The sequence below is a fragment of the Gorilla gorilla genome, chromosome 1, assembly GCF_029281585.2.
Source record: "Gorilla gorilla gorilla isolate KB3781 chromosome 1, NHGRI_mGorGor1-v2.1_pri, whole genome shotgun sequence".
Classification (NCBI taxonomy): domain Eukaryota; kingdom Metazoa; phylum Chordata; class Mammalia; order Primates; family Hominidae; genus Gorilla; species Gorilla gorilla.
In genome coordinates this window covers 203,646,055-203,661,645 of record NC_073224.2, presented here as the reverse complement: position 1 = coordinate 203,661,645, position 15,591 = coordinate 203,646,055, and the positions used below count along the sequence as shown (strand labels likewise).

The following is a 15,591-nucleotide window of genomic DNA, read 5'->3' as shown; positions in this document are numbered from 1 at the left end:
TACCCTACTGTCTTGCCTCAGGTCGCACCCTGCGCGGGCCCAGTACTCCGCCGTCAGAGGGAGCTGCCAGGCTCTGGAGGGCGCCCCGGAAACCATGGGTAAGTGCGGAGGCTTTGAGGTGGCCTCTCTCTGCAACCGTGGACATAGCAAGAGCCCACACCACCCCCCGGCCCCCGCTGCCCTCTACGGTGCTTGGGGACACGCCCGCCCTAGCCAGGCTGCCCCGGCTGGGCCTTTCTGAGCCGCAAGCCGGCCCCGTCTTCCGCCCGCAGAAGTCCTCGTCCTGGCCGGATACCGCGCGCAGAAGGAGGACGAGCTGAGTCTGGCGCCCGGGGACGTGGTCCGGCAGGTGCGCTGGGTGCCCGCGCGGGGCTGGCTTCGCGGAGAGTTTGGGGGCCGCTATGGCCTCTTCCCCGAGCGCCTGGTGCAGGTGAGGCCGAGCCAGGGGCGGGCTGTGGGGTCTCCGCGCGCCCCCCGGGAGCTGAGAGCGCCTTCCCCGTGCCCTGATTCCCAGGAGATCCCAGACATCCTGCTGGGCTCCGGAGAGGCGCGGAGGCCGCGCTGTGCGCGCCGCCGAGGTGAGCGCAAGGGCGGGGACGGGCGTGGCTCTGGGCGGGACCTCGGGGCCGCCCTGCGGTCTGTGATTGGTTCTCGAGTACAATGCTGCGCCCTGGGGCGGGGCTGGAGGTACCAAAGGCTACGTGCGCGCCTTGCGCTTCCCCCAGCTCCTCTGACTGGGGCGTCCGACTGGAGCTCAGACGCGCTTGTCCGGTGCTAGGTCATCCTGCCAAACACCCGAGGCCCCAAAGATGGTGCAAAGTGAACTTCAGCTACAGCCCAGAGCAGGCGGACGAACTGAAGCTGCAAGCTGGGGAGATCGTGGAAATGATAAAGGAGGTGAGGGGTGAGGTGATGGGACCGTTTGGGGGAAGATGATGGAACACGCCTCCCAAGTGAGCGGGGTGGGAAGTGAGGGTGTGGACGGTGGGAATGGCAACGGTGCAATTTTGGGGAAGCGCGGGAGGGAAGGAGGGAGGAAGGGGCGCTTGGGCAGAACCAAGGGTGGCAGATTATCCTAGGGACTCTTGGGGCAGAACCAGATGCCTCTGCGTCCTCCCCTCTCCCCAGATTGAGGACGGCTGGTGGCTGGGGAAGAAGAACGGGCAGCTGGGAGCCTTCCCATCCAACTTTGTGGAATTGCTGGACAGTGGGCCCCCAAGTGAGACCTCGACTCTGTGACCCTGTGACTCGCAATCTCCAATGACCCTCCCAGTGGCATGAGCCTGTGATTCACATATCCTGACCCTGTGACCCCTTTGACCCTCTCCCATGACCTAACCTGTGAATTAGCACCCTCCCTAACCTCACTGTCCCCCACTAGGCCTTGGTAACCCAGACATGCCTTCAGTCAGCCCTGGTCCCCAGCGGCCTCCCAAGGTAAGTTGGCTCAGAGTGGGCACAGAGGTGGTGAGTTCCTCTTGGGGTGGTTGGAGGCTCATCTAGTTCCTCCCTGCCCTTTCCCCCACTAGCTGAGCAGCCTGGCCTATGACAGCCCTCCAGACTACCTGCAGACAGGTGAGCACCCATCCAAAGGGTCCCCCACTCCCTCAGCCACTCCCAAGGTTGTGACTTGGTGGGCCAGCTAGGCTGATGGAGGTGGGGGCTGCTGATGGATGGGGGAGGCTTGGCTTCAGAGGACAGTGGACTGACCTCTTCCCAGTCTCCCACCCTGAGGTCTACAGGGTCCTGTTTGACTACCAGCCTGAGGCCCCAGACGAGTTGGCGCTGCGGAGGGGGGACGTGGTGAAAGTACTCAGCAAGGTGTGAGAGGAACAGGGTGGGGGGGCCCAGGGAGGCGGGTGTTGAGAAAGGGTGGACCTGCACATGTACCCCCTGAATCTAAAATAAATGTTGAAATTATATCTATAAGAAGGAGTGGGACCCCGGAAAGGACCTTGGGGGACCTGGCTCACCTCCCCACTGGCGTGTTTCTTTTCCAGACCACAGAGGATAAGGGCTGGTGGGAAGGAGAGTGTCAAGGACGAAGAGGAGTTTTTCCAGACAACTTTGTACTCCCACCACCCCCAGTGAGTACAGAGCCAAGACACTCAGGTGGCAGGGGCAGGCTATTTTGGACAAAGGTGGGGATCATGGGCACTCTCCGGACCTAGCTGGAGGGTCACTAAATGAGGGTGGACCTAGACATGTGGGGGCTCCTTTTGGATTCTAATACCAGTTGAGTATCGCTTATCCAAAAGGCTTGGGACCGTAAGTGTTTCGGATTTGGGAATTTTTGCATATACATCAGATAGCTGCCAGGTGCGGTGGCTCACGCCTGTAATCCCAGCACTTTTAGGAGGCCGAGGCGGGTGGATCACGAAGTCAGGAGTTCAAGACTAGCCTGGCCAACATGGTGAAACCCCATCTTTACTAAAAATACAAAAATTAGCTGGGCGTGGTGGCATGCATGTGTAATCCCAGCTACTCGGGAGGCGGAGGTTGCAGTGAGCCGAGATTGTGCCATTGCACTCTGGCCTAGGCGACAAGAGCCTCTATCTCAAAAAGAAAAAAAAAAAGATAGCTTGGGAATGGGACCCCAACCTAACCACGAAATTCATTTATGTTTCATATACACCTTAAACCATAGCCTGAAGGTGATTTTGTGCAGTATTTTTAATAATTTTGTGCATGAAACAAATTTTGACTGAGACCTGTCACATAAGTTAGGTCAGGTGTGGAATTTTCCACTTAAGGCATTATGTTGGCACTCAAAAAGTTTCAGACTTTGGAGCATTTTAGATTTTTTTTTTTTCCTTGAAGACAGAGTCTCGCTCTATTGCATAGACTGGAGTGCAGCGGCAGGATCGCCACTCACTGCAACCTCCCCCTCGCAGGTTCAAGCGACTCTCCTGCCTCAGCCTCCAGAGTAGCTGGGATTACACGTGCATGCCACCACATCGAGCTAATTTTTGTATTTTTAGTAGAGACAGGATTTTGCCATGTTGGCCAAGCTGGTCTCGAACTTCTGTCCTCAAGTGATCCACTCCCAAAGTGCTGGGATTATAGGTGTGAGCCACCACGACTGGCCTGCATTTTGGATTTCTGATTTTTAGATTAAGGATGCTCAACCTTTACTTCTTTTCGGCATAGATCAAGAAGCTGGTCCCACGGAAAGTGGTATCTCGGGAATCAGGTGAGTGCCCGGGGAGCCTGGGATTGGGGGGTGTTCTCTGGGAGACCCACCAGTCCAGTTGCTTATAAACACCCACAGCACCCCAGTGGTCCAGTATGCCCCTATAGGAGCCCCCTCACCTGTGGGTCAAAAGCTGGGTAGGAATGTATGTGAATCAATGTGTGGGTCAGTTTGTGTGTGTGTTAATATGTCAGTGTTGCTCTGTGTGTCTTGAGAATGTGACTATTGGTGGGTATAGATTTGTTTCATTTTGTAAGGAAACATATGAATATGTCTGTTCATATATAAGACTGTGTATGTTCACGTGTCTTATGTGTCAGTGAATAGCTCTCTGTGTGTCTGTGGGATGTCTTTTTATTTATCTTTTTTTATTTATTTTTTTGAGACAGAGTCTCGCTCTGTCGCCCAGACTGGAGTGCAGTGGCTCAATCTCGGCTCACTGCAAGCTCCGCCTCCTGGGTTCACACCATTCTTCTGCCTCAGCCTCCCAAGTAGCTGGGACTACAGGCGCCCGCCACCACGCTCAGCTAATTTTTTGCATTTTTAATAGGGACGGGGTTTCACCATGTTAGCCAGGATGGTCTCAATCTCCTGACCTCGTGATCCACCCGCCTCAGCCTCCCAAAGTGCTGGGACTACAAGCGTGAGCCACTGCGCCCAGCCTTATTTATCTTTTAATGTAATATTTGATACATGTCAAAAGTATATATAACACATATGTTATAAAATTTAACACCCACGGGCCAGGCACAGTGGTTCATGCCTGTAATCTCAGCACTTTGGGAGGCCAAGTCAAGTGGATCACCTGAGGTTAGGAGTTCAAGACCAGCCTGGCCAACATGGCAAAACCTTGTCTCTACTATAAAAATACAAAAATTAGCCAGGCGTGGTAGGCATGCCTGTAATCCCAGCTATTTGGGAGGCTGAGGCAGGAGAATCACTTGAACCAGGGAGGGGGAGGTTGCAGTGAGCTGAGATCATGCCACTGTACGCCAGCGTAGGTGAGAGTGAGACTCTGTCTCAAAAAAAAAAAAAAAAAATTAACACCCATGGTATGTCACCTAAACCTAAGGACTAGAACATTGCCTGTTGTTTGTGTCCTCCTCCTCTTTCCCATTCTACCACTTCCCTCACCCCAAAAGTAACCACTATCTTCAATTTTATGTTTATGGTTCCCCCAAGTTTTTAAGTTTTCTTACAAAAGTATGTGTCTAAACACTGTATCACTAAATTCATTTTTGTTTTTGAGCTTCATAAAAATGGTAGCATGTTTATAGTCTTCTGAGACTTGCTGTTTTTTTTGGTTTGTTTGTTTGGTTTTTTTTTTGGAGACAGAGTCTCTCTCTGTTGCCCAGGCTGGAGTGCAGTGGCACAGTCTCCCCTCACTGCAACCTCTGCCTCCCAGGTTCAAGCGATTCTCCTGCCTCCGCCTTCCAAGTAGCTGGGATTACAGGCACCCACCACCATGCCCGGCTAATATTTTGTATTTTAGTAGAAATGGGGTTTCACTGTGTTGCCCAGGCTGGTCTTGAACTCCTGAGCTCAGGCAATCTGCCTGCCTTGGCCTCCCAAAGTGCTAGGATTACAAGCGTGAGCCACCGTGCCTGGCTGAGATGTGCTGTTTTTTGTTGTTATTGTTTGTTTGTTTGTTTGATTGTTTTTAGACGGAGTCTGCACTGTCGCCCAGGCTGGAGTGCAGTGGCGCAATCTGGGCTCACTGCAAGCTCTGCCTCCCGGGTTCACGCCATTCTCCTGCCTCAGCCTCCCGAGTAGCTGGGACTACAGGCGCCTGCCATCACGCCCAGCTAATTTTTTGTATTTTTAGTAGAGATGGGGTTTCACCGTGTTAGCCAGGATGGTCTCAATCTCCTGACCTCATGATCCGCCCGCCTTGGCCTCCCAAAGTGCTGGGATTACAGGCGTGAGCCATCGTGCCCGGCCTAAAACCTTTAAAATGTTGCTTTTTATATTAGTGCTTTTATTCATGTAGTAGTGATTTTAATGAGTGATACAATTATACCTTTTTCCCTATGGACAATGAGTTGTTCCAGCATCATTTATTATTTTCTACATGTGAGTTTTATATAGTTTGGGGGGTTTCTTTTTTTTTTTTGAGAAAGGGTCATTGGGTCTTTGTTGCCCTGGTTGGAGTACAGTGGCAATTATAGCTCATTGCAGCTTCAACCTCCTGGGCTTAAGCGATTCTTTCACCTCAGCCTTTCTTGTAGCTGGTACTACAGGTACAAGCCACCATGTGCAGCTAATCTTTTAATCTTTTTGTAGAGATGGGGTCTCACTGTGTTGCCCAGGCTAGTCTCGAACTCCTGGGCTCAAGCAATTCTCCTGTCTTGGCCTCCCAAAGTGCTGGGATTAGAGGTGTCAGCCACGGTGCCTGGCTTAGTTTTATAAATAAAACTATAATTTTCTTTTTTTTAAATTTTTTTTGAGACAGAGTCTTGCTTTGTCACCCAGGCTGGAGTGCAGTGGTGAGATCTCAGCTCACTGCAAGCTCCGCCTCCTGGGTTCATGCCATTCTGCTGCCTCAGCCTCCCGAGTTGCTGGGACTACAGGCGCCCGCTACCACGCCCGGCTGATTTTTTGTATTTTTAGTAGAGACGGGGTTTCACCATGTTAGCCAGGATGCTCTTGATCTCCTGACCTCATGATCCGTCCGCCTTGGCCTCCCAAAGTGCTGGGATTACAGGCGTGAGCCACCGCACACGGCCATAAGACTATAATTTTCATAAGATTTATTCCCAGATATTCTTAGGTATCTCAGAGTTTTTATTGTGTCTTTTAAAAAATAGACATTCTTCTGTTTATTGCAGGAATACAGAAATGCATTGATTTTTGTATATTGTTTTTATAGCCAGCCATGGTGCTAAACTCTGATTATTTCCAGCAATTCATTTGTAGATTCTTACAAGTTTCCTGTGAAGACAGACATATCATTTGTGAATAATAATTTTTGTGCCATTCTCTTCACTCCTGCCTTTTAATTTCATTTTGTTAATTTATTATAGTTATTAGGATCTCTCATACAATATTAAATAGAAGTAGTGATGGTGAACATCATTGTCATGTTCCTGATTTTTAATCTAGTTTTCCCTTTTCTTCTTTTTACTGTCTTTTGAGACAGAGTCTCATTCTGTCGCCTAGGTTGGAGTGCAATGGCACGATCTCAGCTCACTGCAACCTCCATCTCCCGGGTTCAAGCAATTCTCCTGCTGCAGCCTCCCAAGTAGCTGGGACTACAGGTGTGCACCACCACATCCAGCTAAATTTTTTTTGTATTTTTAGTAGAGACAGGGTTTCACCATGTTGGCCAGGCTGGTCTCGAACTCCTGACTTTGTGGTCTGCCCGGCTTGGCCTCCCAAAGTGCTGGGATTACAGATGTGAGCCACCACACCTGGCCTATCTGGTGGATCTTATATAAGATGGGAATGGGCCGGGCTTGGTGGCTTACGCCTGTAATCCCAGCGCTTTGGGAGGCTGAGGCGGGCGGATCATGGGGTCAAGAGACGGAGACCATCTTGGCTAACACGGTGAAACCCCGTCTCTACTAAAAATACAAAAAATTAGCCAGGCATGGTGGCACATGCCTGTAGTCCCAGCTACTCGGGAAGCTGAGACAGGAGAATTGCTTGTTCACCCAGGAGGCAGAGGTTGCAGTGAGCCGAGATCGCGTCACTGCACTCCAGCCTGGGTGACAGAGCGAGACTCTGTCTCAAAATAAATAAATAAATAAATAAGATGGGAATCATCTTTCTTTACAAGCTGGTAAAACTTGTCTGTAAATTCATCTTGCCATATTTTTTTTCATTATGGGATTATTTTAAACAACTTCTTCAATTTCTTTAATAGTTAAAGAAAAGTCAGGGTAAAATTCTTGAATCAATTGTGGAGTTACATGTTTTTAACTATCTATTTTATGTAAGTTTTCTAATTATTTGCGTAAAGTTGTTCATAGTATACTCTTTTATTTTGGAGAGACGGTCTTGCTGTGTTGCCTAGGCTGGAGTGTGGTGGCACAATGGGAGCTCACAGCAGCCTCAAACCTCAAGTGATCCTCCCACTTCAGCCTCCCGAGTAGCTAGGACTATAGGTGTGCACCACCACACCTGGCTAGTTTTTAAGTTTATTGTAAAGAAAAGGTCTTGCTATGTTGCCCAGGCTGATACTGAACTCCTGTGCTCAAGTGATCCTCCTGCCTTGGCCTCCCAAAATACTGGGATTACAGTTGTGAGGCACTTCACTCAGCTGTTTTTGTTATCTTTTTAATGAAAACTGTCCTAGTGGGTATGAAGTGGTATCTCATTGTGGCTTTGATTTGCATTTCTCTGATGGCTAATGATGCTGAACATATTTTCTTTTTTTTGAGACGGAGTCTCGCTCTGTTGCCCAGGCTGGAGTGCAGTGGTGCGATCTAGGCTCACTGCAAGCTCCGCCTCCCGGGTTCACACCATTCTCCTGCCTCAGCCTCTCCGAGTAGCTGGGACTACAGGCGCCCGCCACCACACCCGGCTAATTTTTTGTATTTTTAGTAGAGACGGGGTTTCACTGTGTTAGCCAGGATGGTCTCGATCTCCTGACCTCGTGATTCACCCGCCTTGGCCTCCCAAAGTGCTGGGAGTACAAGCGTGAGCCACCGTGCCCGGCCCAATGCTGAGCATATTTTCATATACTTATTTCTTTTGGAGAAATGTCTGTTTGGATCCTTTTCCCATTTAAAAAATTGGATTATTTGTGTTTTTACTGTTGAGTTAGAAGAGTTCTCTATATATTCTAGATAAAAGTCCCTAATCATATATATGCATATATATATATGGTTTGCAATATTTTCTCCGATTCTTTTTTTTTTTTTTTTTTTAGTCTTGCTCTGTCACCCAGGCTGGAGTACAGTGGCATGATCTCAGCTCACTGTAACCTCCGCCTCCTGGGTTCAAGCGATTTTCCTGCCTCAGCCTCCCAAGTAGCTAGGATGACAGGCGTGCGCCACCACACCCAACTAATTTTTTGTATTTTTTAGTAGAGACGGGGTTTTGCCATGTTTCCCAGGTGGTCTTGAACTCCTGACCTTGTGATCCACCCACCTCGGCCTCCCAAAGTTTTTCTCTCATTCTTTAGGTTGTCTTTTCACTTTCTTTGATGGTGTCCCTTGATGTACAAAAGTTTTAAATTTTGATGAAGTCCCATTTATCTATTTTTTTGGTTGGCTGTGCTTTTGAACCAATGTCAAATCCCAAGATTACACTCCAAATTGAGCTGCCTTCAACTTAGCCAGTTAAGCTGCTGATCCTCACAGTTTGCCCTACCCTGCAGAACACCCATGTGGACCAAGCTGAGGGGCCTAGGATGAAGACGGCCCTAGGCAAGAACATTATCAAGCATACAAAATGCTCTGCAAATTATCCCAGCACTTTGGGAGGCTGAGGTGGGCAGATTGCTTGAGGTCAGGAGTTTGAGAACAGCCTGAGCAGCATGGCGAAACCCTGTCTCTACCAAAAAATACAAAAATTAGCAGGGCGTGGTGGCGGGCACCTGTCATCCCAACTATCTGAGGCTGAGGCACAAGAATTGCTTGAACCTGTGAGGTGGAGGTTGTAGTGAGCCAAGATCACGCCACTGCGCTCCAGCGTAGGTGACAGAGCGAGACTCTGTCTCAAAAAAAAAAATCCTTCGCAAATTATCTCATGCCTTCGGATAATTTCCAGAGCATTGAAATGGTTGTTGGATTTTTCTTTTTCTTTTTGTTTTGCGGGGGAAAGGAGTCTCGCTCTGTCTCCCAGGCTGGAGTGTAATGGCATGATCTCAGCTCACTGCAACCCCTGCCTCCTGGGTTCAAGCGATTCTCCCGCCTTAGCCTTCTGAGTAGCTGGGATTACAGGCACCCAGCGTCATGCCCGGCTAATTTTTTTATTTTTGTAGAGAGGGGGTTTCACCATGTTGGCCAGGCTGGTCTCGAACTCCTGACCTCAGGTGATCCGCCCACCTCGGCCTCCCAAAGTGCTGGGATTACAGGCGTGAACCACCGCACCCGGCCTGTTGGATCATTTTTGTCCAGCTTCATAGTTGCCTTGTGAAGAGAGGATTTGTCCACCACCTCATTATGAGCAAAATCCTGCTTCTGTCATTCCTTCCTCCTAACATTGCTGTCACGCTGTTCATTCCTTGTCTCACTGCACCTCTAGTTTACAAATTCTCTAGGCTTTTGGCTCTGTTTACTCTGCTCTGTAACCTGTACCGGTAACATAAGCAATACACATGTAAATAAGTGGATTTATGTTGCATTTCAAGAATGCTATTTTTCATCTCTAGTAATTCTATTTTCTGTGTGATAATTTTCCAAACCTGCGTGGTTATTCCTGATTGTCCTTTGTTGCATGCACATCCTGAATTTCTTCAAATATTTTATACATAACTATGCAGTGTTCTCTACCTGACAGTTCCACTATCTGTTGTGTGTTGTGTCTGCTGACTCCATTCTTGGTGACCTGCCCTCTAGCATGTTTTATGACCTTTATTTATGAGCTGATAGCTGGATTTTAATCTGTGGGACTCTTGCAGGCCTTAGTAGAAGAAGACTTCTTCCAGCGAGAATTTGCTTTTATTTTTTGTTTTGTTTTGTTTTGTTTTGAGATGAAGTCTTGCTCTGTCGCCCAGGCTGGAGTGCAATGATGCGATCTCAGCTCACTGCAACCTCCTCCTTCCGGGTTCAAGCAATTCTCGTGCTTCAGCCTCCCCAGTAGCTGGGATTACAGGCACGCGCCACCACGCCTGGCTAATTTTTGTAGTTTTAGTAGAGGTGAGGTTTCACCATGTTGGCCAGGCTGGTCTCGAACTCCTGACCTCAGGTGATCCACTTGCCTCGGCCTCCCAAAGTGTTGGGATTACAGGCGTGAGCCACCGCGCCCGGCCGAGAATTTGCTTTTACTTCTCCCAGTAGCCAGAGAACACCACCCACCAGAAGCTGCTTCGGTCCTCCTGAAGAAAGTAGCACTGCTGTGTGGTACTGAGCTTGGGGCCTGTGGTGAGGTGAGGGAGCAGAGCCCAAGGCCCTGGCTTCACATCACAGGGCCCAGGCTCAGTAGCCACAGAGCAGAGCTGCCCTCCCTCCCTCTGCCTTTCTGGCTTCAGTTCTCTTTTTTTTTTTTTTCTTTGGAGACTGAGTTTTGCTCTTGTTACCCAGGCTGGAGTGCAATGGCGTGATTTGGCTCACTGCAACCTCCGCCTCCCAGGTTCAAGTGATTCTCCTGCCTCAGCCCCCCAAGTAGCTGGGACTGAAAGCACTGGGATTACAGGCGTGAGCCACTGGGAGTGCTGGGATTACAGGTGTGAGCCACTGCACCCAGTCCAGCCCTCTCTTTAGTAGACCTCCTTTACCTCTTTTAAGTCCAATGGTGCCTCAAAATTGTGTCCTCAGCAGGATATAATTGCTTCCTAGTGGGAGCACCCTACAGAGCACCTAATCAGCCATACTGTAAGAATGTAAGAAGTCAAAGTTAACATTTACTGAGCTTTGACCATCTGGCTGCCAAACAGTCTTCTAAGCACCTCACATGTATTAAGTCACTCAGACCTCACAACCACCCTACAAGGTGTGTGTTAGTTGTCCATGTTTTATGAATGAGGACATTGAGGCATAGATCACTTAGCAAGTTCTCACACAACTAACAAGGAATGGAGCTGAAATTCAGAGCCTGGTGTCTGGCTGTAGGATCCATGCCCCCAACCACTGTCAGATTTGTGGATTTGTATACGTATCTGCGTGTGACTATATGTAGGAGTTAACATCAGCACTTGTGCATATGCCAGAGTGGCTGTTTTTCTATGGATCTGAATGTCACTGTGTGTAACTGCCTTCAAGTGATGCTGATGTCACCTTAGTGTGCCCTTCTCTGGCCACCCCATTTAAAATGGTTCCTTCCTCTGCCTAGTGTTTTTTTGTTTTGTTTTGTTATGTTTTGTTTTTTTGAGACGGAGTTTAACTCTTGTCGCCCAGGCTGGAGTACAGTGGCGCGATCTTGGCTCACTGTAACCTCTGCCCTCCCAGGTTCAAGCAATTTTCCTGCCTCAGCCTCCGGAGTAGCTGGGATTACAGGTGCACGCCACCATGCCTGGCTAATTTTTGTATTTTTAGTAGAGACGGGGTTTCACCATGTTGACCAGGCTGGTCCTGAACTCCTGACCTCAAGTGATCTGCCTACCTTGGACTCTCAAAGTGCCGGGATTACAGGTGTGGGCCATCGCGCCTGGCCCCTTCTGCCTAGTCTTGTCAGTCACGCTTAATAACTCTCTAACACACTATGTATTTTACTCCTTGTATTTATATCTGCTTCCCCAATAGAACACAAGTTCAGTCTGGCTGCTGTGGGAAGAACACACTCTAGGTGGGATGGGTACAGCCAAATCCCAGGTTGGAGGCTGTTGGAATGTCCAGGTGAAGGTGGTGGTGACTTGATCTAGAGCACTTAGTGGTGGAGGTGGTGACAAGTGATTGACTTCAGGAAATATTTGGACAGTAGTGTGGACAGGATTTGCTGATGGTTTGGATGTGTCTCATAAGGAAATAAAAGGAGTCATTTGTCATCCAAACAAGTGGGTAAATGAGCCAGATGGGGACTGTGGGGAAAGGGGTAGGTTCAAGGGGCATGGGTTTGGGAAGCAAGAGATTGGTTTGGGATATGTTAAGAGTGTGATGCCCATCAGCTCTCCAAGTGTAAATATTGAGAGGGAAGTCAGATATGAGTCTGGAGTCAGAGAGGAAGGAGCTAGAGATGAAAATTTGGGAGTCATTGACTTATTGATGAAAATTAAACCCAGAAGACTGGGTGAGATCTCTTAGAGAGTAAATGAGAGAGAATATAAAGAATTCTGAGGGTGGGCTGGGCACGATGGCTCACGCCTGTAATGCCAGCACTTTGGGAGGCCTGAGGCAGGCTGGGTCACTTGAGGTCAGGAGTTCGAGACCAGCCTGGCCAACATGGTGAAACCCCGTCTCTACTAAAAATAGAAAAATTGGCCGGGCGCAGTGGCTCACACCTGTAATCCCAGCACTTTGGGAGGCCAAGGCAGGTGGATCACGAGATCAGGAGATCGAGACCATCATGGCTAACACGGTGAAACCCCATCTCTACTAAAAACACAAAAAGAAATTAGCCGGGTGTGGTGGAGGGCACCTGTAGTCTCAGCTATTTGGGAGGCTGAGGCAGGAGAATGGCGTGAACCAGGGAGGCAGAGCTTGCAGTGAGCCGAGATCGCACCACTGGGCGACAGAAGCAATACTCCATCTCAAATAATAATAATAATAATAATAATAATACAAAAATTAGCCGGGTGCAGTGGCGCATAGTCAAACAAGATTAACCTCCTGCCCATAGTCCCCTGCACACAGCACAAGACAGGGCTAGCGACTGTCAGATGGATGAATGCTCCACTCCTCTCTTCCCAGCTCCTATTAAGGAACCAAAAAAGTTGATGCCCAAAACATCCCTCCCCACAGTCAAGAAGCTAGCAACAGCCACCACTGGGCCCAGCAAAGCCAAGTAAGGAGCAGGATGGGGTTGGGGGAAGGAGGAGGGTAGGAGGCAACGCCCCTCCCTGTGCCCCGCCCTGAGGGCCTGATGAAGATATGTTCCAGGACATCTCGGACACCCAGCAGGGACAGTCAGAAGCTCACCTCCCGAGACTCAGGCAAGGGCTGCCTTCCTCCAGTGCGGGGAGGACTGGAGGACAGGGATGGGGTGGCTGTGCGGAGGGACAGAGGTGGGAAGAGACTGAGGGTCAGAGTAGGCTTGGGTCCCTGAGGTTCTGCTCTCTTAGGCCCCAGTGGTGGCTTCCAGAGTGGGGGTTCGTATCACCCTGGCCGAAAGCGATCAAAAACCCAGACTCCCCAGCAACGCTCTGTGTCCAGTCAGGTGAGGGGCGGGAGACATGGGAGAGTGGGGATGCTGGGCAGAGGCTGGTTCCCAGCTGTGGTGTGCACGGGTGAAGTCTCCCAGGCCAAGGGGAACCAGACTCAACCTCAGCTGAGACTTCACCTCCCATCACGGCAGGAGGAAGAGCACAGCAGCCCAGTAAAGGCCCCCTCTGTGAAGAGAACCCCCATGCCGGACAAGACTGCCACCCCAGAGAGGCCCCCAGCTCCAGAGAACACCCCCAGCTCCAAGAAGATCCCGGCTCCTGACAAAGTCCCCTCCCCAGAGAAGACCCTCACTCTAGGGGACAAGGCCTCTATCCCAGGGAACTCCACCTCGGGGAAGATCCCAGCTCCTGACAAAGTCCCCACCCCAGAGAAGATGGTGACTCCAGAGGACAAGGCTTCTATCCCAGAGAACTCCATCATCCCAGAGGAGACCCTGACTGTGGACAAACCCTCCACTCCAGAGAGGGTCTTTTCAGTGGAAGAGTCCCCTGCCCTAGAAGTCCCACCTATGGATAAAGTCCCTAATCCAAAGATGGCCCCTCTGGGGGATGAGGCCCCCACTCTAGAAAAGGTCTTGACCCCAGAGCTTTCTGAAGAAGAGGTGTCTACCAGAGATGACATTCAATTCCATCACTTCTCTTCAGAGGAAGCCCTGCAGAAGGTCAAGTACTTTGTAGCCAAAGAGGATCCATCATCCCAGGAGGAGGCCCACACGCCAGAGGCACCCCCACCCCAGCCTCCTTCCTCAGAGAGATGCCTGGGAGAGATGAAATGTCCCCTAGTTAGAGGGGACGGCTCCCCACGCCAGGCTGAGTTGAAGTCTGGGCCAGCGTCCAGGCCTGCCCTTGAGAAGCCCCACCCCCACGAAGAGGCTACAACCCTTCTAGAGGAGGCACCTTCCAAAGACGAGAGGACCCCTGAAGAGGAGGCGCCCCCCAACGAGGAGAGGCCTCTGAGAGAGGAGGTGCTCCCCAAAGAGGGAGTGGCTTCCAAGGAGGAGGTGCTCCCCAAAGAGGGAGTGGCTTCCAAAGAGGAGGTGACCCCGAAAGAGGAATTACCCCCAAAAGAGGTGCCCCCTAAAGAGGAAGTGGCTCCAAAAGAGGAGGTGCCCCCTATAGAAGGAGCCTTTGCCCAAAAAACACGTCCTATCAAGCCGTCTCCAGACTCCCAAGAGACGCTCACGCTCCCCTCCCTGGTCCCGCAAAACTACACGGAAAACAAGAATGAAGGAGTCGATGTAACGTCGCTGAGGGGCGAGGTGGAGTCTCTAAGGAGGGCGCTGGAGCTGATGGAGGTGCAGCTGGAGTGAGTGGGCAGTGGCGGGGGTTGTGGAAGGTAGGGTTCCCCCAGCCCTCACCTGCGCAGCCCCTCACCTCCAGCCCTCACCTGCCCAGCCCCTCACCTCCGCCTCGGCCCGCAGGAGGAAGCTGACCGACATCTGGGAGGAGCTGAAGAGCGAGAAGGAGCGGCGCCGGCGGCTGGAGGTGAGGCGCGGGTACCGGCGGGAGGGGGCTGACGGCGGATGGCCCCCTGACAAAGTCTCCACCTCACTCCCGACCAGGTCCAGGTGATGCAGGGGACCCAGAAGTCCCAGACCCCGCGCATCATCCACACGCAGACGCAGACCTACTGAGGGTGGGCCTGGGAAGGGACCGCGGCCTGACCTGGCTGGGGCCACCCACGTCCTTGCACACGACTTTGGGAAACGCGAGAAAGTAAACTCTGCCTAGCACGGCGCCACGCCGGTCTGGTCGCTGGGGGCGGGGCCTGCGCGGGGGGCAGGGCCTGGGCCTCCGCATTCCTGACGGTCCCTCCCAGGCACATCTGGCCAACATGTGGCTCCCATTACCGTTCCCAAGGCCTGCGCGCGGCTATTTTTATCCACCGGATGGTGAGGGGCGGGGGAGGGTGTCTCCTTCGGACTCCAGCCGCGCACTGGAGAAATGGCGGGCAGGAGGGGCCCAGGCGGGGTCGGGCTCTGACGCCCGGCCTAGATTCCGGAATCCAGCTGTGCGCCGGGGAGGAGCCGGGCGGGCCTTCTCGCCAGCTCGGACCCCTCCCAGCTGGCCTCCCTGTCCGCTCAGAGGGACTCCTGCCCTCTCGCTTGAACGCACCTCGGCGCAGACGTGAAGTCCACCGTCCAGCCCAAGCACGCATGCTTACACCGGGGCTAGCAGCACGTTAGCCTCGAGGTCAGGGTCCCGAGGCCTGGTGTGTGTGTCATTGCAATGTATGAACCCAGGGCACTGTGGGGACAGGGCGACGTGTATCCAGGCGTTTGCCGGTAAGGAATGCGTTTTGAATAAGGAATGCGCGCGCACTTGCTCTGTGTGTGAGGCTGGGTGCAGGCCTGTGGGCTTCTGCTTTTCTGCTGGCTGTGAAGTGAATGCGGGCAGGTGTGCTGTATCGTCGGGTGGGTGGGTGGGGGTGGTGCAGCTAGGGTAAGGGAGTCAAGTTGGGCCTCAGCCCTGG

General features: G+C 51.5%; 1 protein-coding gene across 7 annotated transcripts; it reads left to right on the top strand.

Moving 5' to 3' along the window:
• The first annotated feature begins 6 nt into the window (after positions 1-6).
• On the top strand, positions 7-15,525 carry SH3D21 (SH3 domain containing 21). Of its 7 annotated transcripts, none has more exons than XM_055391917.2 (16): positions 7-98; positions 273-349; positions 515-578; positions 779-897; positions 1,129-1,219; positions 1,382-1,437; positions 1,530-1,575; positions 1,721-1,821; positions 2,001-2,087; positions 3,151-3,193; positions 12,646-12,739; positions 12,835-12,887; positions 13,017-13,111; positions 13,250-14,424; positions 14,540-14,603; positions 14,681-15,525. In XM_055391917.2, the coding sequence occupies exons 1-16, from the start codon at positions 95-97 to the stop codon at positions 14,750-14,752; spliced, it is 2,241 nt and encodes a 746-aa protein (XP_055247892.1). In that variant the 5' UTR covers positions 7-94; the 3' UTR covers positions 14,753-15,525. The 7 variants fall into 7 exon arrangements, with proteins under 7 accessions (XP_055247892.1, XP_063556421.1, XP_063556417.1 ...); XM_063700351.1 differs by having other exon boundaries at positions 10-98; positions 13,250-14,413; XM_063700347.1 differs by having other exon boundaries at positions 10-98; positions 273-430; positions 13,250-14,413.
• The last annotated feature ends 66 nt before the right edge of the window (positions 15,526-15,591 follow it).